The following is a 27,584-nucleotide window of genomic DNA, read 5'->3' as shown; positions in this document are numbered from 1 at the left end:
AATTTGATAAATTATTAATAAAAATCATTAGATATGTACATCATAATTTTTTCATAAAAAAACTACAAATATAAACTATTAAAATTTTTGGTTTAGATATAATCTGGATAGAGAAATAATCTTCTAGTGGTCTTTTCTATTTGAAATTCACTATTTAAAATAATAGTTAATTTAAATTATATTATTTAAAATAAATAACATATAAATAATAGTTATTTATATACTATTTAGCATATAAATAACATATAAAAGAAATTCTATTCAAAATAGGAAAGCTAAAAAAGATTTTAAATATAATTTCAGCAACCTAATCCTTCTCTGATAAGGATTCCTCGAATTCAACTCCAGTATACATAGCAGCCTAGACATTTATAGTTGCACGTAATTCTTTCTGGCGGAGACAAAGCGAGAAGGAAAAAAAATAAAAAAAAAAAAAAGAAGAGATTTTTCTCTCTCTCTTGCATTTAGCAATCCACGTCCTTTTATCAGGTACGTTATTTTGATTTCTATATATTTAAAATTTAAACTTTTTGCGTTTCTCATATTCAAAACTAAATCCAACAATACATTAGATTACTAAACCCTTAATCAAACCCGACCATCAAAATGTTTAAGTCAGTATTTTTTTAGTTAAAGTTGATCAATTTATTAGTCTAATACATTGACCTGTTAATCCAATTGTAGTTGCTTCTGCTTTTCTCTTTTAATCCAAATTTATTTCTATTTACTAATCCAAGATGGACATGGAAACCTATGCTAAACTATTTTAGCTCAGAATCTTAAATTCTAATCAAATCAGAAGGATCTGTGCTGACAGTTGGTCGCGGTACGAGTATGGACGAGAGGGTAGAAGCAGCAGTGGATTATATTTCTCTACTGCCAGAGCATATATTACACCATATCTTGTCTTTTCTCCCCATCAAACAAATTGCGAAAACCAGTGCATTGTCAAAGACTTGGTGTCAAGCATGGAACGCGTTCCAGATTTTGGAATTTGATTTTAACGCTATTTTTAGTGGCAATCGAAATCTTTACCGCTATCCAGATTTAGAGAACAACAGACAGAAGTTGTATGACACTGTTGAACAGATTTTGTTACGCCGTCGCAGGCAGATGATTACTCTCACCAAGTTCACAGTTATCGTTCCTGCGGTTTACCAAAGACCAGAAGTAGTATCCACTATGGACAGATGGATTTGCCATGCCTTGGGGAGTCATGTAAAAGACCTAAAAATTGCAGTTGGTCCATCCGGCAATGAAGAAGAGTACTCGTACAGCTTGCCTCAACCTGTTTTTAATGCAATTTCAATACAGGTCTTGGACTTGGACAACTGCAAGTTGAAGCTGCACCCTGGCGGAGATATAAAATTACCTTCCTTGAAAAAACTGTCTCTTACTACTGTTTTTGCAGATGATATCGTAGTCAGCAAACTTTTGGCTGGCTGTCCTCTGATTGAAGACTTAAATTTCATTTGGTGCTTTGGTTTCAAGACTCTACAAATACTTGATCATCATGCTAATCTCTTAAAACTCCGCGTGGAATGGCTTGAACATCTTGAACAAATTAAGTTGGAAGCACATAATCTCCGTTCATTGGAACTGCATGGTCCATCTTGGCCTTCTAGATTGGAGGTGGTCTCCTTGAAAAATTTGACGAGCTTAATAATATCTAAAGCTCCTATTACTGATAAGTGGCTGAATGAGCAATTGAATAAATTTGCTCACCTGGAAAACCTGGATTTGTTTAGTTGCCCTATGTTGACGAGTATTAAGATTTGGAGTTCCCATATTCATACACTTCACATAAGTTCTTGCAAAGAGCTAGCAAGAATTGAGATTGATACGCCTAATTTAAGCATCTTTTCATACTCTGGCGATATAATTTCATTTTCTTCAAATGATTTGATCCTATCCGAGGTTATGTTGTGTTTAGAATCTAAAATTATGGATGTTTCTTGGTACATTAGATGGATTGAATTTCTCGATAAGTTCAACCAACATTGCAAGGTACTGAATTGGAAGTTGACAAGTGGAACAGGAAAGGTATTTTTTTTATTTGAATGTTTATGTACATATTCTTGTGTAGATTTTAGTTCACCATGGGCTTTAGAAATAAAAAAGCCTTCTTAGCTATGTCTTAGCTGGTGGTGAATTAATTATTTGTGCAGAGTTTATTTTACTAATAACTATGATTTTCTGTGGTTTATTTGTGCAGAGCTTTCTTATTCCAAAGGAAATAAGACAAATATTATCCCCTCCATTATGTAAAGTGAAAGAATTGAAGCTTTCAATTTCAAATCAAGATGAGAGTTTTACAACTGCTGAACTTGTGGATGCTATGCTCTGGATTTCTCCTCATCTGCAAAGTCTACGCATATATTCCAGCTTAAAATCTTTTTTTAAGGTATGATGAATTCAATTGGGAATGATAGTATATAAATTTAGAAGTAATTCCAAATGTGAATTAATGTTGAATTAATGCTGTGTTTAGGAGTTACTTGAGTAATGTTTTCTCCATTAAGATTGTAAATGCCATTATAGCTTAATTTTATTTTGTGGTGAAATAAATGCATATCAATCTTAATGGGAACTTCAATTGCAGAAGTGAACTTTGGAATTTTTCGTAACTTAATAACGTTACTATTATTCATCATTTGTTCCAGTTTTCATATAAGCAGCCAACAAATGAAGGAGAAAGTGGTTGTTACAAGTCTCTCCCTGTTTCATGCTGGAACCATTGTATGGAGGAAGTAAATATCAAGCAAATTTCTTATGCTGTGATACCAACCTGGCATTATTACACAGAGGATGTACAGATGAAGCCAATCTCTAATCATGAAGAAAGGAGTTACATTTTGAAGCAAGACATTTGGGAGAAGATTGAAAGTGGTCTTTTAGATTGGGCTCCTGAATGTCTAATTTAAGCCCCAAAATCCATCACACTGTTCTTATTACTTTAATGTCTAAATCTTTAAAGATATTCATGTGTTAATAAATATTTTATTTTTCCCTTTTTATGTACTCCATTTCTGTAAAGATATTCAGAACCTGATATTAATATTTTTGTTTTAAATGAATTTTTTTTTTTGAGAATGAAGTTCTGAAATACAGCTACTAAGAATTACGTTTAACTTCGTACTTATAATAACTAATGCACAAATCAACATCTTGCCATAATTACTAGATTTTGTTAAACTCCTTATTTTACTTTATATTTACGTGGGAGTGTATATGTAGCTTCATTATTCAATAAAAAATTTCTTTAATATATTTATTAAATTTCATGAATGTTTTTGTTAAGCTGTTCATAAAGGCTAGACAGAGATTCAATAGTAAATGAATTGCATCAACATTCCTTTTTTTCCAAAAGAAAGAAAGAAAGAAAGAAAGAAAGAAAGAAAGAAAAATGGCAGTGCTTTATCAAGGACACAGAATTCACTGCTGGAAATTTTCATCCATGTTCTTAATTAGGCAAGTGGAATGCCTGCTAGAAATGCTTTAAATAATGCTAGTGATCTCTTGGGTGATGAAAAGGGTGCCATCTGAGATCCGTCTCTGATACTTGTAAATGTTAGGATCTGTCCATATACTTGTGTCCATCCACCAACCTGTGAAAAAGAAAAATTAAGAAGTTAGGTTAGAAGGGAAAGATCAAGCACCAAGTCATCATTTAGTTCAGGCTAGAAAACCTGTTTATCTTCAAACAAGGTCTGTAAGTTGCAGTTGAGACCAAAATCCTTGTCCCAAGAAATGGAATAACTGAATCTTGATCTCTGCTGCACAATTTCTTTCAAATATGTTAATATGACTAGAACTTGTGTCCGTTTACCAAAGATGTTAATATGCTTAACGATTCATACCTGTACACTAGAACTCGAATGCCTAAACTGACCAGTGAGCCCACGACATCAATAGTAGGTATCTCTAGGTTTTGCCCATCATAGTTGACTACTCCGCAATATACATATTTTATATCAGAAGATTCAGAGCGTACAATTTCATGATTAAGAGCAAAATTTAAATCTAGGGGGTGAGAATTATTAATTACTGGCTGCAGAAGCTCCAATTGCTGATTCCAACAAGCTGGGCATGAAGAGCTTCTTGCACACCTTTCCTGTTCAAGTAAACATAAGTCTTCCTTGTACACAAAGATCAATATTCTCTCCAGCTTCCTGTATAGAGACAAGCAGTATACAATAATAAGTTTTCGCCGTAGTTAAAACAGGATGTTGCCTGTAGAGTTGGTGGGTTCCTAGAGTGCTTACGGGCTGATTAGAAGCTTCTTGTAGATAAAATTGAAACTTTGGTTTCAAGGGATGATTGTGGACTTTGAATTGTGATTGCCCATATGAAACGCAGACATCGACAGTTACATCATAATCATCAATTTCGAAAGGAACTTCTGACGAAAGTTGAGCGCTTACTGCTCTACAAGCAGCTGAAAGAGAGCCTCTCATGCGCTCTCTCCAAAGCTGTGAAGTGTTACATACTGAACTGATAAGTTCATAAGCAGCATCTGATATGAAGCTGTGAGACCAGTAAAGTCACCCTCTGAGTTGAGATCAGTATTATACACCAAGAGAGGGTTTCCTATCTGAAAATATAAATAACTTATATAAGTATGAGGGAAAATGGGTGTCAGAATTCACTTTTGTTTCAATGCTTTACTTACAGCTATGCCCTTCAAACTGAAATTTAGTCCTGACTCAACAATGAGCTTCGCAAGTTGTGGGACATATTGACCTGAAAACGAGAAGTCCAGATAATAAGGTATCTGATAAGGAGACAGGAATTTCCTACGTGTTTCCTTGAGCTAAATTTACCTGTATAGCTCTCTCCAGGGATGAAGAAATCTCTGTTCTTGTACTCAGGAAATTTGACAAACCACTGCTGCAGGAATATGAGATTGTCTTGGGCTAAAAAGAAAAAGAGTCTGACGTCAACACTTTTGATTAAAGCAAATCCGGAAAATAAATTTAAGGCCTTTCTTTTTTGGCTCCAGAGAGCCATTATGTTTATTTGAAAAAAAAAGAAAAGGTGAATTCCCATAATTTCAAAATATTAATCGAGAACTTAAACTGATTAAGCAAACAGGCCATAAAGTCTAGATTGCAGAGCCTGAGACCGAAACGTTTTGCCATTTATTTCAATGTGTCCAAAAAAAATGTTTCTTTTGAATCTGAAGGCATGCAAAGGTATAATGTTAAGCATTAAACAAACTTATTTGGAGTAGAAGGTTATCTTAACCTGTAATAGTGTCGTTCGCAGAGTCATAGAAAGATTTATTAGCAGAATAAGAGAAACAAACCCCGGCTGGAGATCCCAAATATAGCATGTTTGCTTCTGCAGAGACGAGGAAAGTTAAAACAAACCCCGGCTTGTCTATCAATGATTATTCCTGTGGACAGTACTACAATCTGTAGTCCCTAATTGGTATACCAATCGATCCATGCTATATAAATAAGTCTAGGTATACTTTGGGTAAATTAATGTTATTAAGTATTTATAGTTTCATATTAAGTGCTAGTTGTATTTAATAACATTTTCATGTTACTTATGATGGAAACATAAGTCCCACATGCATATTCATGTCACTTTTATGTTTAACAATTCAATTTGATTCACTTCATATCATATAACAAGTCATTTTATGAACTTTTCTCAAGGTCCAGATTTGATGTCTTAAGTTCACCTAACAAATTGGTCAAGGTATGGCCACTGTTTGGCTATACTTCCTTCATGGAAGTTGTTCTTCTATGTCTTGTCTTCGTTTTCCTTTTTTAATTCATGTCATTTGAAGTTTTAGAACTCAAGTTATGGTCAAATAACCACAACTGGTTCATAGTCTCATTCTGAGTCTAGATTCAGGCTGATTCTGAAATAAATTTTTGTCTAATTAATTGGACATGTTACAGCCACTTTTAAGCCTAATGTTCTTTATAAGAGTTGTTACCCTATGTCTTATGATCACTCAGAATTTTGAATTACAATTTTTCAGGTCTTGTAGAATTAATTATAGCAAATTAACTGGCGTGGACTCAGGTACCCTGTGTCTACAGGATTCCAGGTTCAGGTTAGTGGCTTTGACTCCCATTTTAGAGTTCTTACACTCATAATATGAGGAAAGTTTCTAAATCAATGTTGAAGCCCTATCTCTTAGGTTTCTAGAATAGTTTAGCTCATCCCATTTGGGATTTCCTATTGGGAGATGCTATAAACACTATTCTGGGGTCAAGTGGTGATTTAGTCAAATTCCAGGTTTTGATGTGCTGACTTGTTCTAACAATTGGCCTAGTTCTCTTGGGTTCTGGGTTTTGGTCCAAACATCAATATTGTAGATCTATGTCTTATAAAAATTTTAGCATCGGTTTCATTGTATTTGCAATTTTGTAGACCAAGTTATGGCATTTTCGCCAAAACTGGTCGGGTAGGCCTATATCCAGTAATTTCTGGACAATATGGTTCTAGACAGTTTTTGTGTCCTAATTTTGGCCAGCAATTTGGTTTGGTTAGAGGCATTTCTAGGCTTTGTGTTATTCATGAAAGTTGTAGTCCTATGTCTAAGCTTTCCAATGGTATAAAATTCAAATCATTTGGACCTGTTTAGAGGGAGTTATAGCCAAATCAATGTGCACTGTTTATTTGGTCATTTTTCTGGGTTCAATGTATGGTCAGCCGAATTAGAACAGTAATTTAGTCAAGTTTTGAACAAAATTTGGGCATGGTTCTTCATGAAAAATAGAGTGTTTTGGGTCAGGTTTCACCTCCAATTGACCTCATACCAATTGGATCCACACAATTTCAATTATAAATCAAAAACCAAACTGGACTCATTGAGTCCCACAACCTGCACAAGAGAGCACTTCCAATTTCAAGTTCCTCCAACGCCCTTACTTCAATTTAACATACATGGCACTTCAATTAAGCAATAACCAATCTCAAGATACCAATTTCCAATAATTTCACAAAAGCCCTAATTTATAGTCAAACCCTAATTCAAGATTTATATCTCAAGTATACTAATGAAATTTAACTCCAATTACATTTAATTTCATTCATCAACATCACTAATCAAGCTTAGGTAAGTCAAAATTTTCAAACTTCTAAGGTTCTTTAAGCTACCAAAAATCCATGATGTTCATTCATAAGTGTTTTATCTCATTTACTTACAATTTTTAACTCCAATTAAACCCTTAACATAGAATAAAGAGAAAGAGAAGAGATACTAGCACTAACCTCTTTGGAGCTCAACCTAACCTTGTTCAAACTTAAATTTTCCTCCACTTCTTGGCTGCCCCTATCTTCCTCAAGGTGTGGGATTAATTATTTATGAAGGGACTTAGGATTTTGGGGTGAGAAAAAGGGAGAAATCAAGCTTGAAATCAAAAGAAAAATGGTGGAAGGAGTTGGCTCCCATGGTTCGGCCAAATGATCAAGGAAGAAGAAGATGGTGGTTTTTAATTCATTTAGTCAAATTTGTCTCTATTTAAGCTCTTCCTTATCCCTTATAATTGGTTGTTAAATTCCCATTGCTCATAATGTATTAATGATGTCAATATGACATCATGCTTGTGCAATTAATTTTTATTTCTTTTTCTTTTCTTTTCTTTTCTCATTTCTAAGCATAATTTCATGATTTAATTTATTTTATGTGTTTTAATCCCTCTCATTTTGATTGAAATTTAGGTCAAAATTCAACTCTGGAGTTGAAATGACCAAAATGCCCTTCACTAGATTCATTGGGTTATTTTTGGTATATACCGATTAACTAATTTTCCTGAATTTTTTTTAACATTTTTAGTGTCATTTAATCTTCATAAATCCTCTAATTTAATCTCGAAAATTATTTCCTAGGGTTCCTCTCAGGTCTGGGGTCGACAACTGTCTTCATAGTCGCTTCCCAGTAGGGTCACCCATCGCTGTGACTCCGGCTCGTTTAACCGAGTCACACTTCGCTTTTTTTACTTTTCTTTAATTTCACTTAGTCTGTATTTAGTCAATTTATGTTTCCTCACTCTAGTTTGAGTGTAGTTTTAGACATCCTGGGTGTCAAAACAGACATTAATCGTCGGAACAGTAGAATGTACGAATTACCTAAAATAAGAGCGTTACAATATTGATATTAGAAACATAATAAATTAACAGCCGGCTAAATTTGCTGGGCTTTTATAAGCTTGCCTAAGACATGATGACCTGAAACTAGCTAGTTGGCACCCAAAAACACTTGAAATTTTCTTTGCCAGTTTCTTGATCTCGGTAGCATCCTTTTATATTAAAAAAAATACTAGCCATATCATCAAGTTTTAACTTAATTATGTTGAAGTGGTCTTAAAAAACTGTGAGTTTGAGTTCTAATCGAACTCAATAGTATTAAAAAAAATTACTGGTCATACATCATAATTTAAATTTTTATTTTTCATTTTTATATAATTTAAATTAAGTTAACTTTAATTATTTAAATTATTTTTCTCTATGTATTAACAAAAAATTTAGTGTATATATATATATATATAAATTCGTGATTTAATTTTTTTTATAATTTTAATTTTTTATATAATTTGTTGTTAATTTTTTTATATGATATAATATATGAAAATTCTATTAAGTTCCTAATACTAAATATAGAGTTTCTTTTTCATTTTTTTAATTTTATAATATTTTTATTTTACTTAAATATATTTATTTTCAATAGCCAACTAAATTTAATCATTTATTATCATAATACAATATAATTATGTGTTTTTTTTTTGTCTATCCAATTATTCCCTCCTCTTTCCCGCTTTTATATACATTTATCATAATATAATATAAATTGATTATAAATTAGGCCAAATACATCATCAGACATCCGAACTTTTTGACTTTTGCTTATTAGATACCTCAATTAATTCTTTTACCTATTAAATATCTGAACTTAAAAAAAAAAAATACATTTGAACACATAAATGCACATCAGCATGTATCATGAGAGCACACGCCAAGAAGCACGAGAAGGAGATTTTTTCAGCCTATGTAGCATGTATAATGGCTAGCTAGTGCTAGTGTTTAAAAACGACAGTTGTTCTTGACATTTCTTCATTCCTCTTCCACTTGCTTTGAATCTTTAGCACCTTCTCTGAAATTTTTCTTTGAATCTTCTTTCTTTGTTAGCGTCTGTAGATCCTCCACATGAAGGAGCGGAAGCATGAAAGTTATTCATTAGAGCATTGAATTTCAAAATTTTTCTTCTAGGGTTACATGCATCATGCCACATCTCTTATGTGTCTAATTAATTTCAATGCTCAATTGCATATTAAAATACTTTTAATATGTATTAGGATCTTTGTTTGCCATTCAAGATTGTGAATTAACAAATTAATTCATTTAAACCTTAGTTTACAAGAGAAGTTAGAGCACTAATCTCTTTGATGCACAATGGATGTAATTGGCACTTTGAGGAAGAACCTAGGACCCCAAGTGTTGTCCCTTTAGCTTGTCTGTAACACCCCTATATTCGGTAGTGCGTTCTACTGTTTTGGTGACCAGTGTCTGTTCGGACAGCTAGGATGCTTAGAATTATACTTAAATGTTAGTGAGGAGACATAAAATAATGAAATACAATAGAGGAAAATACAAAAAAAAGGAAAAATAAGAGCAATGAAATGTGATTAAGTTAAACGAGCAAAAAACCGTAGCGATGAGTGACCGCACCGGGAAGTTGCGGCGAGGACCGTTGACTAGCCTTGGACCACGGGGAACCCTGGAAAATATTTTTGGGACCTAATTAAACACCTATTGAGGTATAAATGACATTAGAAATTTCAAAGAAAAATTAATAAATTAGTATAAAGAAAAACAAAAAATCAAGAAACAAATAAAAATTGGTGTTACTGAAAAATCGGGAATACAAACCGAATAGAGGCATTTTGGTCAATTGACACCTAGAGTTGCCTTTTGACCTCAATGTCCATTAAAAATGAGTGATAGCACACTTTGAAAATGTCATGAAAATAAAAAATGTGGTACATCAAATAAATGATGGAAGTTTGGGGCATAATTACAATTAAGGGAAAATTTGGATTATTAAACATTTAATCCACCTTAGTGGAGCACTATGGATTTGTATATTGATTAAGTGGACAGCATATCCCACTTCAGCCACTTCTTCTTCTTCATTTCATCTTCAAGCAGAATCCAATCCTCCCAAAAACTCCATGGATGGCTAAAGCTTCAAGCTCTCGTCCACCAAGATCAAGCCATGAAATCTTCAAGGTTCTTTCATTAAACTTTATCCTCATACCTTGGGCAGCATATTGAGAGCAAAAAGAAGGAGTTTTGTTAAGGTTTGACCAAGCTCCAAAAAGAGGTAAGGGTCCAATTCACTTCCTTTCTTAAGTAAAGTTTATGTTTAGCTTGAGATGAGTTGATTGGTGATGAAAATTGATGGAATTGTTGAGTTATTGGACTGCCCAATTTTAGATAGCCATGGGAGCCTATATTATTTGAGTATTTTGCCCAATTTATTTTGCTGGAATTGTGCTGAATAAATATAGAAGTTCCAAGAATGAATATTGAAGTATTGGGAGGAGGAGGATTGCCAAATTGGGAGTGTGAATTCTCTTATGCAGGTTGTGATTGTTGGCAGTGTATAAATTAGGTTATAAGTGTAAAGTTGTGACTCCAATTGGTATGAGGCCAATTGAAGATGAAACTAGACATAAAATAGGCCAACTTTCATGTAGAAGTATTGTCTAAATTCGGCCAAGAAGTGACCTAAAAGAATGACCAAATCCGGAATTGCATGACATGAAAACCCAGAATTTTGACCATATGAATAGTAGTCAGTATTTTGGCCATAACTCACTCAAAACAGATCCAAATGACCTGAAATTTATACCATGAAAAGCTTAGACATAGAGCTACAACACTTATGAAGACACCAAAGCCTAGAAATGACCAGAACCAAGTCAAAATACTTGCACAATTTGGGTTACAAAAACTAGTCGAATTGACTTTGACCTAAAAATGACCTAAACTTTGCAATATAAGTGCAACTTGACCAGCAATAGTAAAATGACCATAACTTGGTCCATATAACTCCAAATGCCCTGAAACCAGTGCCAAATTTTCACTAAGACATAGGCCTACAATAATGGTATTTTGACCAAAACCCAGAAACTTAGGGAACTAGGTCAATTAACTTGATTAAATTGGCATACCAAATCTGGAAATGATTTAAATGACCATTAACTCCAGCAAAGTGTTTTAAGTATAATTCCCACTAGAAGTCTTCAAACAAAATGAGCCATACCATTCTGGAAAGCTAAGAAATAGACCTTCAACTTTGTTTTAGACCTCTCCCTCACCTTATGAATGTAAGAAGCTAAAATGTTGGGTCAAACTACTGCCCTAGTTGAACATCCTGTCACTATAAGACCATTGAGTCCAGTCCAATAACTTGACCATAAGTAACTCTACAAGGCTTAAAAAATTACAAAAAAAAAATTTTTAGTGACCATAAGACATAGGGTAACATATCCTATGAAGAGTAATAGACCTAAATATGGCAGCAACCTACTCAAATAAAATTGGCAAAGTGTAATACTAAAACTGCCTAGTAAGGGAACCAAAATTCAGAATTGACCTAGTTATGGTCAATTGACCACAACTTGAGTTATACAAATCCAAATGATATGATTCAAAAAGGAAATTAAAGAAGACACAATGAGAAACAATTTAATGAAGAGAAATCTGTTAAATTTACACTGTAGCTTGGTCCAATAGATAGTAAACATTGGCCATAAAATTTGAATAATTACAATAAAATGCAATAAGCTTTGAAATGAAATTGGCAACATATGTCAACATGTGAGGAATGAAAAATGGAACATATTAGTGACATTAAAACTAATTCACCTAGTGTGCATTAAAGATCAACATTATAGGTTGAGTAATGAAAGGAATAGTATTAATAAAATTTAATTATTGAACTTTATTATTAGAAATAATTTAAATGAGTACTGAAACACTTTAAATTGTGTGTTTCAGTTAGAAAAGACACTGGGAAAGGAAAAGACCCATTGAGTCAAGGCCAAGAGGTGACTCATCAGAGGTTTGTGCACAACTAGTTTTTAATTGATTTTGTTCTGAGTATTTCATATGATTAAATGACGTTATTTTCCTTATGCATTATGTTTATCAAGTATTGGATTTAATTCAATGATTATTGAAATTATTATAGTATGTATGAATTTAGCTTTGTGAAATGGTATTTCAACAAGTATTAAGCATTGTTGTGGATTGAATAAATTATGTTTTGGAAAATTGTGATAGAATATATTTTGAATTGTGATGGGCAATTTGCATGGAAAAATACAAATTTATGTTTAGAATTGTGATGAGCATAAAAATTATTGGACATTGGAATTGACTTTGAATTGAATTGTATTGTGATTTATGCTCATAAAAAGGATAAAGAGATTGATGATATTGTTTTATATCTCACTATAGATGCTTGACTAGGTTATTACCCGCCTCTCTCATTTGTTGAGGAGACAATGGAGTTAGCTTTATTTTGATTACCATGGTACGTGCACAGGCTTAGATTTTCCTCTTATTAGAGGTTAGTGAAGGAGCGGAAGCATGAAAAATACAAGTTTGTACCATTGAATTCAAAAATTTTCACCTAGGGTCACATGCATCATGCAAGATTTATTTTTATCTATTTGATTTCAATGATAAACAACATATTAAAACTCTTCTAATATGTTTTTGGATCTGTATTTGCCATTTAAGATTTTATAATTAATCAGATTAATTTTAGAACTCTAGATTAAATCAAGAACAAATACACTAACCTCTTGATGCACTGCAGCGTATTTGTGCCTTTGGGATGCGTCTTTAGGACACCAGATGTTGTCCCTTTAGCTTGTCCACACCAAGATCACCTATGACAGCTCTTGAACAGCTTCTAAAGTTTTTTCTATTAATTAGAAAATCAAGTTTTGCCTTTTAAGAGATTAAAGATATAAACAGGACAGTAGAAACGATTTCTAGTATTTTTAATTCAAGAGATTGTTTGCTAATCTCTTGGAATAGATGAGAGATGAAGAAGAAGAGAGAATGGAAGCCTCAAGGGTGGTGGCACCAAGGAGGCAGCAGCTGGTTATATTTTTTACTTTTCATAACAACACTTATATAGCTAGGTCACAACTTAAAACCCTAGCCACATGTCACCTTTTGATTGGTTCTAGGTTTAATTGACCCAATCACATTGTGCCAAGTGTCAAACCTATATTTAATCTTAATTTTAATCATCTTACATGATTAAAAGACATTTGGCGCTTATGTGTAATGCCATGTGTCACCATCTCATGGTGCCACATGTCACCTTGTGAAATGACCAAAATGCCCCTGTGTCTTAATTTTGAGTTCTCAATCCAAAATAATTATTTCTCTTCTTCTAATCAATTTATATCAAATATAAATTAATTAATTAATCTCTATTAATTAATTTCTCATTAATTAAATTCATATTTAAACACTTTAAATATAAATTTAACTTATACTATAAATCCAATAATCTAGATTTGGTTTCAAGTCATGCTAGGGACTTTGCAATCTAATTGCAAACCAAACCTATTTAATTAATCAATTAAACTCTTTAATTAATTAATTAAATCATATTTAATTTGGTGATTACTTGTGTATGTGTGTGACTTACTAGGCTCATCACTAATTGGCAATGAGACATGATATCAACTCTTAATATCATCAGAACTCTTTCTTACCATAAATGATTTCTCTAAATCATTTTATGCACCTCATAGACCATGGTTAACACCTAGCAATAAGGTTTACCTTAAATGAACCTATAATCATATGTTACCATGCACTAGAATCTCTCTGTTACAAAATCCCAATTCAAGTTGGAGTCATGATTTATGTCAAACCCCATTTGCTATGAATATTATGTTCTCTTTTAATTCCAGTTCTTGATTAAAAAATTTTCTCATCAGAAACTCTTTTCTGATTAAATCTATCTGTCCTGGCCAGGAACTTGAAACATCAAGAACAATTAAATGAACATAGGATTTTATCCCTATTTACTTAGAGGAACAGATTCCATCTTGATCAACACCTACCTCCATATATAACTAGTAGGAGCCAACACATGCCCATATACCCATACACAGTACAAGTATGAAAACAGTATCAAACTCAAACCACCTATATACAAGATAAGTGTGCTATCTCAGGTCTAAAGATTATATGCACTGATATGATTTATGACAATACATTGACAAGAGTAAACTCTATGTGCTTGTCATAAGCGTCACTGGTTCGGCCTACTTATCATATATAAGTGTCTATCATGTTTGTCATATGGCATGAGACTCACCATTCCATCTTATTTATATCTCATATAAATAACTTGGGAACAAACATGAATATAATCTTTCTGGATAAGTCATGTCCTTATTATGAAGTATCCTCGATTGTGAACCTATTTATGATACTTTGTGCTAGAGATACTGTCACTCATATTCTTAACAACTTAAAAATAGAATTTCTAACAAAATATCAATGGACCTTTTCTATTACACATAAATATATTATGTAAACGGAAAAGTAGAAAATGCCTTTTATTAATAAAATATGTACAAGATACATACTAAATGATATGCTCTAGGGCATACTACTAACAATCTCCCACTAGCACTAGAGCCATTCATTACAATATCTTAGACCCATCTTCTCAAAATGTCAGTCTAGCTGAGTTAGTGACATAGGCTTAGTGAATGGATCAGCTGGATTTTCAGCTGATGCTATTTTCTGCATGGTTACATCGCCTCGTCCAACTATTTCTCTGATAATGTGGTAGCGCCTTTCTATGTGTTTGGATTTCTGGTGAGACCGAGGTTCCTTAGCCTGTATGACTGCTCCATTATTGTTACTGTGTAGTGGAACTGCTAACTCAATGGAAGGAACTATTGCAAGTTCTGTCATGAACTTCTTTATCCAAACAGCTTCCTTTGCAGCATCTAATGTAGCAATATACTCAGCCTCGATAGTGGAATATGCAGTCGTACTCTGTTTGGAACTCTTTCAACTGACTGTACCTCCATTACAAATGAACACATACCCAGAGGTAGACTTTCTATCATCGATATCTGATTGGAAATCAGAATTAGTATAACCATCTAATTGCAAGTCTCCACCTCCATATATCAAGAATAAATCCTTAGTTCTTCTCAAGTACTTAAGGATATTCTTGACAGCCATCCAGTGTTCTAAACCTGGATTGGATTGATACCTGCTAGTCAAACTACCAGCATATGCGATATTCGGCCTAGTACACAACATTGCATACATTAAACTTCCAATAGCCAAAACATATGGAATCCTAGCCATTTTATCTCTTTCTTCAGGTGTCTTTGGAGACATCTCTTTAGAAAGGTGGATACCATGTCTCATTGGTAACAATCCTCTCTTGGAATCAAGCATGTTAAACCTCTTTGACACCTTTTCCAAGTATAGACTTTGGGATAAACCAATTATTCTTTTCGCTCTATCTCTATAGATGCGAATCCCAAGAATATAGGTTGCCTCCCCTAAGTCTTTCATGGAGAATGTATTTGACAACTATACCTTTACAGTTGTCAACATACCTGCGTCATTACCCATCAACAGTATATTATCCACATATAAGACAAGGAAAGTGATAGCACTGTCACTAACCTTCTTATATACACATGGCTCATCCTCATTTTTGATAAAACCAAATGATTTAATGGCTTCATCAAAATGGATGTTCCAACTCCTCGAAGCTTGCTTCAACTCATAAATGGATCGCTTTAGCTTGCATACCTTGAAACCATCTTGGGATTCAAAACCGCTAGGTTGTTCCATGAAAATGTTTTCTTCAATGTATCCATTGAGAAAAGCTGTTTTGACATCCATCTGCCAAATTTCATAATCATAGTATGCAGCTATTACTAATAGAATCCTAATTGATTTAAGCATGGCAATAGGCAAGAAAGTCTCCTCATAGTCGATTTCTTGCCTTTGGAGAAACCCTTTCGCTACTAGCCTTGCCTTATAGGTCTCTACCTTTCCATCAGAACTAATTTTCTTCTTGAAAACCCATTTGTTCCCTATAGGTACAATACCTTCAGGTGGGTCAACAAGATCCTAAACTTGATTCTTATACATGGAATCAATCTCGGATTTCATAGCATCAATCTATTTTAAAGAGTCTATATCTGATATAGCTTCTTCATAGGTAAGTGGATCATCTCCATGAACCACTTCTTCATGAGTAGACAACTCTTGTTCTTCTTCATGAAGGAAACCATATCTCACTGGTGGGTGAGATACCTTGGTTGTTCTACGAGGAATGGCTGTAGATGTTTTATCAATGGGTGTAGGTTGACTAGATGGATCTATATCCATCTGATCTGTTGGTTGGTCAGAATTCTCCAATTCTAACTCTATTTGCCTTCCTTTGCCTCCTTCTTGAACAAACTGTTGTTTAAGAAATGTGGCATCTCTACTTACCACAACCTTTTGTGAAGTAGGCAAATAAAAATAATATTCAAAACTATCTTTTGGATATCTAATAAATCGACCCTTTTTTGATCTGGTTTCCAATTTATCAGTGTTCAGCTTTTTGATATAAGCTGGATAACCCCAAATCTTAACATGCTTAAGACTTGGTTTTCTTCCATGCCATATCTCATAAGGTGTGGAAGAAACTGATTTTGATGGAATCCTATTCAGAATATATAAAGCTGATTCTAATGCAAATCCCCAAAAGGAGATTGGCATATCAGTATAGCTCATCATACTATGTACCATATCCAATAGGGTACGATTTCTCCTTTCAGATACACCATTCAGTTGTGGTGCTCCTAAAGGAGTCAGCTGGGAAACAATGCCGTGCTCTCTCAAGTATTCATCAAATTCAGTACTCAAATATTCACCTCCACGATCTGATCGAAGAGCTTTAATGCTCTTTCCTGTTTGATTTTCTACTTCAGATTTAAATTCTTTAAACTTTTCAAAGGATTCATGTTTGTATTTCATTAAATACAAATACCCAAACCTTGATTTATCATCAGTAAAGGTAATAAAGTAATGAAAACCGCCTCTAGCCATTTCCTTAAATGGACCACATACATCACTATATATTAGCTCTAAAATATTTTTAGCCCTTAGCCCTTGTCCAACAAAGGGTGATCTAGTCATTTTGCCCTGAAGGCAAGATTCACAAGTTGGAGTAGGCTCAGAGCCCAATGAGGATAGAATCCCCATTTTCTCCAGTTTTGCAATCCTATCTTCTGCAGCATGACATTATCTTAAATGCCAAATATATTTTTAACTTGAGTTGGTTTTCACCATGGCATTGCATTCATTTAGATCACTTACATTCATTTTGTGTTTGTCATTATTATCTAAATAATAAAGACCGTCATTCATATAACCCGAACCAATATATTTATTTTCAAAATAAATATTGCAAACATCATCTGTGAACTGAAATTCATAGCCATTTCTAGTCAAACTAGATATAGAAATGATGTTCTTAAAAGCATCAGGTACTTATAAAATATTATCCAAACACAAAACATGTCCAAACATGTAAAAAGATTTAGATCCTATGGCTAAAGCTTCAACAGTTGAGCCATTGCCAATCCGGACTCTAACATCTTGAGAACGCAAGCTGCTACTATTTACTAGTTCCTGCATATCATGAGAAATGTGAGAACTGGCATCAGTATCTAAAACCCAAGCTGTAGATGAACTATGAGTATCATCAGAATCTATATAACAAGATATGGACATACCTTCTGAAGGTTTATCCTTCTTGTCCTTCAGAGAAGCAAGATACTCTGGGCAGTTCCTTTTCCAGTGCCCATCCTTCTGGCAGTGGAAACGCTTTCCTTTGCCTCCTTCAGCTTTAGTCTTCCCTTTCTGTTTAACTATTTTATTGGAAGGACCAGGAATCTGAGATTTCTTTTTCTTATTGCCCTTCTTCTTGTTGGACTTTCCAGTAGAAGAAGATGCAATCAAAGCTACCTCTTTTCCTTTATTGCCTGGCATATTCTTTTGGGCAATAACTAGCATGTTGAGTAAACCAGCTAAGGTGCATTCTTGTTTAGTCATATGAAAATTTGTCACAAAATTCCCAAAAGACTCAGGAAGGGACTGAAGGATCAAATCCGTCTGTAGTTGGAAATCCATGTTGAAGTCAAGATGTTCCAGCTACTCAATTAGCTGAATCATCTTGTGGACATGATCCCCAACATTCTGTCCCTCAGACATCCTCATACGGAATAGCTGCCTAGATATCTCATACCTAGCATTCCTGTTGTGCTCACCATACAACTCTTGTAGGTGAAGGAGGATCTCACTTGCACTCTGCATGTTCTCATGCTGCTTCTGTAACTCATTACTCATAGAAGCAAGCATGTAACACTTAGCTCTCATATCATGCTCCTTCCACTTGTCCAAAGTTTCATGTTCCTCTTGGGTGGCCTCTGGAGGTAAGGGACCAGGAACATTTGAGTCTAGAACATATCCTATATGTTCAAGGTTCAGGACAAGTTTCAAATTTCTTAGCCAATCAGACAGATTAGGTCCTGTCAACCTATTGCGATCAAGTATGCTTGCAAGGATATTGAATGGTGGTAGTTGTTCTGTGCTCATTATTATCAGAAAATTAACTGCAGAAAATAACCAGATTTATTAGTAAATATATCATGTAATTAACCATAATGATTATGGTCTTTTAATCAAATTAGTCCTCCCACTAACTTAGCGAATCCTACACTTCCAAAGTAGAAAACAGAAATCCTAGTTGGATAGATTTCTAGTGGGTGATTGAATTCTTATAATTCTATTGATCATCCTCAGGTACATTCGTTATTGGAATTACAATAAACTAAAAGTGAGCAACTCCTTGCCCATCATATCTCATGTGAGGTTCAATCCTTTATCTAGCCCCTAATGCTCAAAATCTCAGGTACATCCATTATTGACTTATCTTGCATTAGTTAAGTTGATCCCATTGAGCCAGTAATTATGCAAATAATCTTAATGTTCTCAGGTACATCCAATATTGGCCACCAAACCATTTACATATTTACAACATCTCATGCTTAACAATTATTCTTAAGAAAATCTCTTAAATTAATTGCATCTTATGCAAGCATTTAAAATTTCTTAAAATAATTGCTTCAATGGAGGGCCCATGTTATAATTACTTTAATTATAACATTTCCAACTTAATAATTTGTTTGGAAGATTTTGTGGTCATCCTAATTACTATTAAGGTCTCACTATGCACATTATCCATTTAGCATGCATATATCACATACTGCATACATTCACATACATCTCATGTATTCATGGACAATAAATAAATATGGTATGATCATGGACTTTCTAATGGATTCAGTTCTGAGCCACCAAGAATTGAATCAGGGCATTCCTAGGTTTATTTTATTCATTTATATTATAAGAGTTGCTGAAGGAGTACATAATCAACACTTGATATTGAATTCCTCCCACTGGTCCCACCAATGCTCTTGACCTCCTTGATCTTCTTGCAATCCAATATTACATAGTAATCCTTGGCATACCAAGGTGAATTTAGAAGAACTAAATAAATGAAATTACAACCCAAAATTTATTACAACCTTAATAATACATGCCCAAAAATAAATTAAAATAAATTAATTTAAATTACAATCCCAAAGAAACATAAAAGAATAAATCCAATCACATTGGTCTTTTATAGTCCATGATCATCCATCATGCATATCACCATTTAACAATTAAATAAAACATACATACCTAAATTAAATTGAATATCTCATATTCAACTTAAAAATACAGATTTGAATATGATTCAAACAAATTTAAAAATTCAGATTTGAATCACATTCAAACAAATTTAAAAATTCAGATTTAAATCACATTCAAACAACCTTAAAAATTCAGATTTGAATCACATTCAAATAATTTTTAAAAATCAGATTTGAATTACATTCAAACAATTTTTAAAAAATTCAGATTTGAATATTATTCAAACAACTTTAAAAATTCAGATTTAAATATGATTCAAACAACTTTAAAAATTCAGATTTGAATCACATTCAAACAACTTTTAAAATTCTGGTTTGAATCAAAATTTAATTGTGTAATTAAAACTACTAATTAAACACTTTAATTAGTCATAGGATAGGCCTTAGATCATACAACAATTGCAGAATTTAAAACCAAACCTTGCGCCACCCATGAAGCCCAAACCATGCGCACCATGTTGGAGTTCATCAAGCATGCCGCCACACATCCATTGCAACCAGCAATGGATAAATCATCTCATGATCAAAACACACAATTAAATCATATAATCAACAATCTAAATGTCAAATATAGTGGCTCTGATACCAATTGAAGGAGCGGAAGCATGAAAAACACAAGTTTATACCATTGAATTCAAAAATTTTCACTTAGGGTCACATGCCTCATGCAAGATTTATTTTTATCTATTTGATTTCAATGATAAACAACATATTAAAACTCTTTTAATATGTTTTTGGATCTGTATTTGCCATTTAAGATTTTAGATTAATCAGATTAATTTTAGAACCCTAGATTAAATTAAGAATAAATATACTAACCTCTTGATGCACTGCAACGTATTTGTGCCTTTGGGATGCGTCTTTAGGACACCAGATGTTGTCCCTCCAACTTGTCCACACCAAGATCACCTATGGCAGCCCTTGAACAGTTTTTTCTATTAATTAGAAAATCAAGTTTTGCCTTTTAAGAGATTAAAGATGTAAACAGGACACTAGAAACGATTTCTAGTATTTTTAATTCAAGAGATTGTTTGCTAATCTCTTGGAATAGATGAGAGATGAAGAAGAAGAGAGAATGGAAGCCTCAAGGGTGGCGGCACCGAGGAGGCAGCAGCTGCTTATATTTTTTTCTTTTTATAACAACACTTATATAGCTAGGTCACCACTTAAAACCCTTGCCACATGTCACCTTTTGATTGGTTCTAGGTTTAATTGACCCAATCACATTGTGCCAAGTGTCAAACCTATATTTAATCTTAATTTTAATCATCTTACACGATTAAAAGACATTTGGTGCTTATGTGTAATGCCATGTGTCACCATCTCATGGTGCCACATGTCACCCTGTGAAATGACCAAAATGCCCCTGTGTCTTAATTTTGAGTTCTCAATCCAAAATAATTATTTCTCCTCTTTTAATCAATTTATATCAAATATAAATTAATTAATTAATCTCTATTAATTAATTTCTCATTAATTAAATTCATATTTAAACACTTTAAATATAAATTTAACTTATACTATACATCCAATAATCTAGATTTGGTTTCAAGTCATGCTAGAGACTTTGCAATCTAATTGCAAACCAAACCTATTTAATTAATCAATTAAACTCTTTAATTAATTAATTAATTAAATCATATTTAATTTGGTGATTATTTGTATATGTGTGTGACTTACTAGGCTCATCACTAATTGGCAATGAGACATGATATCAACTCTTAATATCATCAAAACTCTTTCTTATCATAAATGATTTCTCTAAATCATTTTATGCACCTCATAGACCATGGTTAACACCTAGCATAGCATGCCATGGCCACCCAATTAGTAATAAGGTTTACCTTAAATGAACCTATAATCATATGTTACCATGCACTAGAATCTCTTTGTTATAAAATCCTAATTCAAGCTGGAGTCATGGTTTATGTCAAACCCCATTTCCTATGAATATTATGTTCTCTTTTAATTCCAGTTATTGATTAAAAGATTTTCTCATCAGAAACTCTTTTCTGATTAAATCTATCTGTCCTGGCCAGGAACTTGAAACATTAAGAATAATGAAATAAACATAGGACTTTATCCCTATTTACTTAGAGGAACAGATTCCATCTTGATCAACACCTACCTCCATATATAACTAGTAGGAGCCAACACATGCCCATATACCCATACGCAGTACAAGTATGAAAGCAGTATCAAACTCAAACCACCTATATATAAGAAAACTGTGCTATCTCATGTCTAAAGATTATATGCACTGATATGATTTATGACAATACATTGACAAGAGTAAACTCCATGTGCTTGTCATAAGCGTCACTGGCTCGGCCTACTTATCATATATAAGTGCCTATCATGTTTGTCATATGGCATGAGACTCACCATTCCATCTTATTTATATCTCATATAAATAAATTGGGAACAAACATGAATACAATCTTTCTAGATAAGTCATGTCCTTATTATGAAGTATCCTTGATTGTGAACCTATTTATGATACTTTGTGCTAGAGATACTGTCACTCATATTCTTAACAACTTAAGAATAAAATTTCTAACAAAATATCAATGGACCTTTTCTATTACACATAAATATATTATGTAAACGGAAAAGTAGAAAATGCCTTTTATTAATAAAACATGTACAAGATACATACTAAATGATATGCTCTAGGGCATACTACTAACAGTTAGATCTAATTTTTTTTTTGTTATGGCCCTTTCAGAAGTTTCATTATTGTGATGTGTACTGTGCACGATGATTCGACCTCCCCGACCATAGGGAATTAGAATCCGATTTGACCTCCCCGATCATGGGAGTTAGAATCACCCCGAAGATGGCCCTTTCGGATTAGTCTTGCATAGTTAGTGAGATAAAGAATGGTTTTTGAATAGTAAAGAATTTCGATTTCAAATGAGATTTATGCATAATTGATTTTGTTAGAATTAATCTTTATTTCCATGATTGCTGGAATTACTTTAAATGTCCAGTTGTAATTTGATAAATTGAATTTCTTGCTCAAAGTCATTTTAACTAATGATTTATATTATTGGCAACGAAGATTTTGACTTTTGGAATTTTGTTGAATTTCGAGACTTTCAAATTAATTGTTATAATTTTGTCAATGTATATTGTACTATGTTTTAAATTATAGTTGTGCACCACTGAGTTCACCACTCAGCGATAGATTTGTATGCTATTGCAGGTGAAAAGAGCATAGAGCAGTTGAGTAAGCTTCTTTGAAGACACATTCAGATCAGCTCCAGGTATATCATAGGTATACCCATGTACATAGGTTTTGATGTATGCATGTAATAATATGTATGTATGTAATAATATGTATGTAAATTATTTGAGCAGTTGTATAAAAACTCTTGTAAAATATTTGGTATATAATTAAATGTAAATTATTGTATTGTAAATTTGAGATTTCATTTACCTGTATAGTTTTGTAATATTAATTTTTGAGTCTTGTAATTAATGAAATGTTTTTTTTATGATGAGGTTGGTTTGAAAATGAAATGATTTGAATATTGAGATTGAATTATGAGATGAAATGAAGTTTATTTGAGTTGTATTTGAGAAAACATATTGGGAGTATTTTCCTTTTCAAGTTTGAAGAACTGTTTTCTCAAAATACAGCCGGCACTTTGCCAAAATTTTGAAAAAATTTTTTTATAACACCAGATTTTAATCGATGATTTAAATTTCACGAAAGTTGAGTTAAAATCCCTTGTAGTATATTTAATGGGTTACTGGTAGGCAAGTACGGTAATTCATTAGGTGTACTACGGGATCATGTTAAATCTTATGGAGGAATAGGGTGTGACATGTTTATTGGCATCAGAGCAATGGTTTTAAAGTAAATTTTGAACTGTGAATTTGAAATCTTTTTGTCAGTAAATACAACTGCTCAAATATTTGATACATATAGTACATTTACATAATAAATATGAACTAATGGAGAGAAATCTCCTTGTGTTGGTTGTACAGGAAATAACAAATCTAGTGAAAAGATATGAAAGAGAAGAATGAGACAATAGAACAGTATGTGATGGCGGAAGTACAAGGTGAGGCCCCAGCCCCTCAGAGAGTCAGAAGCCCGACTTTATCAGCCCCACCTGTATAAATTATTGCACAAATGGCCCAGCAAATGGCCACTTTCTTTTAACAAATAGCTAATAATCTGTCAGCCCAAGCCCAAGTACAGACCCAACCCCCACAAGGGTAGCATGAAATAGAGAAGAATGAAAGACCTAGTGATCAGAGCTCAAATGGTAAATTGGGAAAAAGGAAGAACACTGGAGAGCCTAGTGGTTATGGATCTGATAGAGGCGGATCTTTAGGGCAGAGGCCACCAAGGTATAGTCGTCGAACAACTAGAAGTTCATATCCTCCTCGCATCTGCAACTCTTGTGGCAAACTACATTGGGGTATTTGTTGTAAAGCCACTGGAGCCTGCTACAATTGTGAAAAGCTTGGACACTTTGTTAGAGATTGTACTAGAGCACCTCGATCTACTCTCCGGAGTTCACAGACAGTCGGTCAGAGTCGAGATAGAAATAGAGTTGGTACTCCTTGTAATCATAGCATAACAAATCAACCCGAACATAGTAGTGCATCAGTCAGAGCGTCCACTATGTGCCAAGGAGAAAGAACAGAAACTTTGGATGTAGCTGCTAGTAAGTTCTTAATTTTTGAAAGAAATAATTAGTTATTATTGGATCCCAGCACTACTTATTTGTATGTTAGTGTTGGAATTATATGTTCTGTTGCTATTCTTTTACATGGGAATAAATTTTGATGTATTAGTGATTAGTCCTTTAAGATAAGGATTGTGATAATGAGTGAAATTAGTTTTGGAAGAGTTTGTTAGCGAAAAGTATTTTCTAACACACCATAAATTATAAAGCTAATTGGCAAGCCTACTTAATGTAAGGCAAGAGGACCTAAAAGTAAGTTGCAGTAATAGACTTACTCTAGACAAGGGTAAAGATGTTACAGTTAGTAATTATTAATGGATATTGTAATTAGAATAAGTTTAGGATATAAGTGAACTCAAAAAGGATAAGATATAAGAAAATTTGATTTATTGGAATGTATCGTAGTAACTATGCAATATTCTTGATGTTTGTACTGTAAGCTGCAGATTATAGTACTGACTTGAGATTATTGTGTAGAACTATGTACTACTCGATAGTACACCAAGATGAAAATAGTTGCCAACGGCATCTGTTTTGGTATAGTTATGCCAAGATAGATTTTTATTGTTGGAAATGAGTTTGGAAATCCTACTTAGGGATTTAAAACTCAAAAGTTAGAATATCGAAAGGTTATAATTCAGTACAAAAGGAAGTAAATTATAGAATATTGGTAGATAAACGAGTTGTGGAAGTGAAAATTTGAATAGTTGATTTAAATGAAACAAGAAATGTTACGAATATGAGTAAGATTGTTGACTAGAATGGTCAGAGGACCAATGATTAGATAAATAATTCTAACATGACCACAATGGTCATTCGATAAGGAAACATGAATTGAAATATTAGACAGAATGATAGTAAGAAAAGATTAGTGCTATATAAACAAACTGAATGTTATATTAGATTGTTAAAAGTCTTACACAAATTCAAAGGAAAGAAGATTATACGATCATATAGAAAGGAGAAAAACTAAGCTCTCACTCCATAGAACCATACAAGGTCCTAGAAAGAGTGGATTCGTTAGCACACAAAATTGCTTACTTCTAAAAAGGTGAAATGAATTTAAATTCAACATATGATGGGGAAACTCATAAAGATCTTAGTACATGAGGTGAAGCAGCTGAGAAATAAATGTATACGTTTGGTTAAGGTGTTATGGACCATCATTCAGGCCAAGAAGTTACTTAGGAACGAGAGGAGGATATGAGGAGGCAGCACCCACAGTTATTCAGAGACTAAAATCAGGTAAAATTTCGAGACGAAATTTATTTTAAGGGGGGGAGAATTGAAACACCCCTATATTCGATAGTGCGTTCTACTGTTATGGTAACCAGTGTCTGTCTGGACAGCTAAGATGCTTAGAATTATACTTAAATGTTAGTGAGGAGACATAAAATAATGAAATACAATAGAGGAAAATACAAGAGAGACAAAGGAAAAATAAGAGCAATGAAATGTGATTAAGTTAAACGAGCCAAAAACCGTAGCGATGGGTGACCTTGCAGGGAAGTTCTGGCGAGGGCGATTGACTAGCCGGATGCGGGAATCCTGAAAAATATTTTTGGGACCTAATTAAACATCTATTGAGGTATAAATGAAAATAGAAATGTCAAAGAAAAATTAATAAATTAGTACAAAGAAAAATAAAAAATCAAGAAACAAATAAAAATCGGTGTTACCGAAAAATCGGGAATACAAACCGAATAGGGGCATTTTAGTCAATTGACACCTAGATTTGCCTTTTGACCTAAATGTCCACTAAAAATAAGTGATAGCACACTTTGAAAATGTCATGAAAATAAAAAATGTGGTACATCAAATAAATGATAGAAGTTTGGGGCATAATTACAATTAAGGGAAAATTTGGATTATTAAACATTTAATCCACCTTAGTGGAGCACTATGGATTTGTATATTGATTAAGTGGACAGCATATCCAACTTCAGCCACTTCTTCTTCTTCATTTCATCTTCAAGCAGAATCCAATCCTCCCAAAAACTCCATGGATGGCTAAAGCTTCAAGCTCTCATCCACCAAGATCAAGCCATGAAATCTTCAAGGTTCTTTCATTAAACTTTATCCTCATACCTTGGGCAGCATATTGAGAGCAAAAAGAAGGAGTTTTGTTAAGGTTTGATCGAGCTCCAAAAAGAGGTAAGGGTCCAATTCACTTCCTTTCTTAAGTAAAGTTTATGTTTAGCTTGAGATGAGTTGATTGGTGATGAAAATTGATGGAATTATTGAGTTATTGGATTGCCCAATTTTAGGCAGCCATGGGAGCCTATATTATTTGAGTATTCTACCCAATTTACTTTGCTGGAATTGTGTTGAATAAATATAGAAGTGCCAAGAATGAATATTGAAGTATTGGGAGGAGGAGGATTGCCAAATTGGGAGTGTAAATTCTCTTATGCAGGTTATGATTGTTGGCAGTGTATAAATTAGGTTATAAGTGTAAAGTTGTGACTCCAATTGGTATGAGGCCAATTGAAGGTGAAACTAGACATAAAATAGGCCAACTTTCATGCAGAAGTATTGTCTAAATTCTGCCTAGAAGTGACTTAAAAGAATGACCAAATCTGGAATTGCATGACATGAAAACCCAGAATTTTGACCATATGAACAGTAGTCAGTATTTTGGCCATAACTCACTCAAAACAGGTCTAAATGACCTGAAATTTATACCATGGAAAGCTTATACATAGAGATACAACTCTTATGAAGACACCAAAGCTCAGAAATGACAAGAACCAAGTCAAAATGCTTGCAAAAGTTGGGTTACAAAAACTGGCCGAATTGACTTTGACCTAAAAATGACCTAAACTTTGCAATATAAGTGCAACTTGACCAGCAATAGTAAAATGACCATAACTTGGTCCATATAACTCCAAATGCCCTGAAACTAGTGCCATATTTTCACTAAGACATAGGCTTACAATAATGATATTTGGACCAAAACCCAGAAACTTAGGAAACTAGGTCAATTAACTTGATTAAGTTGGCATACCAAATCTGGAAATGGTTCAAA

The 27,584-nt window shown here is 33.4% G+C and overlaps 1 protein-coding gene and 1 pseudogene across 1 annotated transcript; one reads left to right on the top strand and one right to left on the bottom strand.

Moving 5' to 3' along the window:
• Positions 1-647: 647 nt before the first annotated feature.
• On the top strand, positions 648-3,036 carry LOC131178498 (F-box/LRR-repeat protein 13-like). Its single transcript, XM_058143459.1, has 3 exons — positions 648-2,043; positions 2,216-2,404; positions 2,664-3,036. The coding sequence occupies exons 1-3, from the start codon at positions 835-837 to the stop codon at positions 2,922-2,924; spliced, it is 1,659 nt and encodes a 552-aa protein (XP_057999442.1). The 5' UTR covers positions 648-834; the 3' UTR covers positions 2,925-3,036.
• Positions 3,037-3,467: 431 nt separating this feature from the next.
• LOC110643695 (serine carboxypeptidase-like 45) overlaps positions 3,468-27,584 on the bottom strand; it is a 61,852-nt pseudogene continuing 37,735 nt past the window's right edge.

Source organism: Hevea brasiliensis, chromosome 3, assembly GCF_030052815.1.
Source record: "Hevea brasiliensis isolate MT/VB/25A 57/8 chromosome 3, ASM3005281v1, whole genome shotgun sequence".
Classification (NCBI taxonomy): Eukaryota; Viridiplantae; Streptophyta; class Magnoliopsida; order Malpighiales; family Euphorbiaceae; genus Hevea; species Hevea brasiliensis.
This window is presented reverse-complemented; position numbering and strand designations above follow the sequence as displayed.

Bases quoted from the DNA above. Each gene is read 5' to 3' on its own strand.
- LOC131178498 (XM_058143459.1), top strand. From the start codon at position 835: ATGGACGAGAGGGTAGAAGCAGCAGTGGATTATATTTCTCTACTGCCA. The intron at 2,044-2,215 runs GTATTTTTTTTA...TTATTTGTGCAG, and splicing joins TGACAAGTGGAACAGGAAAG to AGCTTTCTTATTCCAAAGGA. The intron at 2,405-2,663 runs GTATGATGAATT...CATTTGTTCCAG, and splicing joins GCTTAAAATCTTTTTTTAAG to TTTTCATATAAGCAGCCAAC.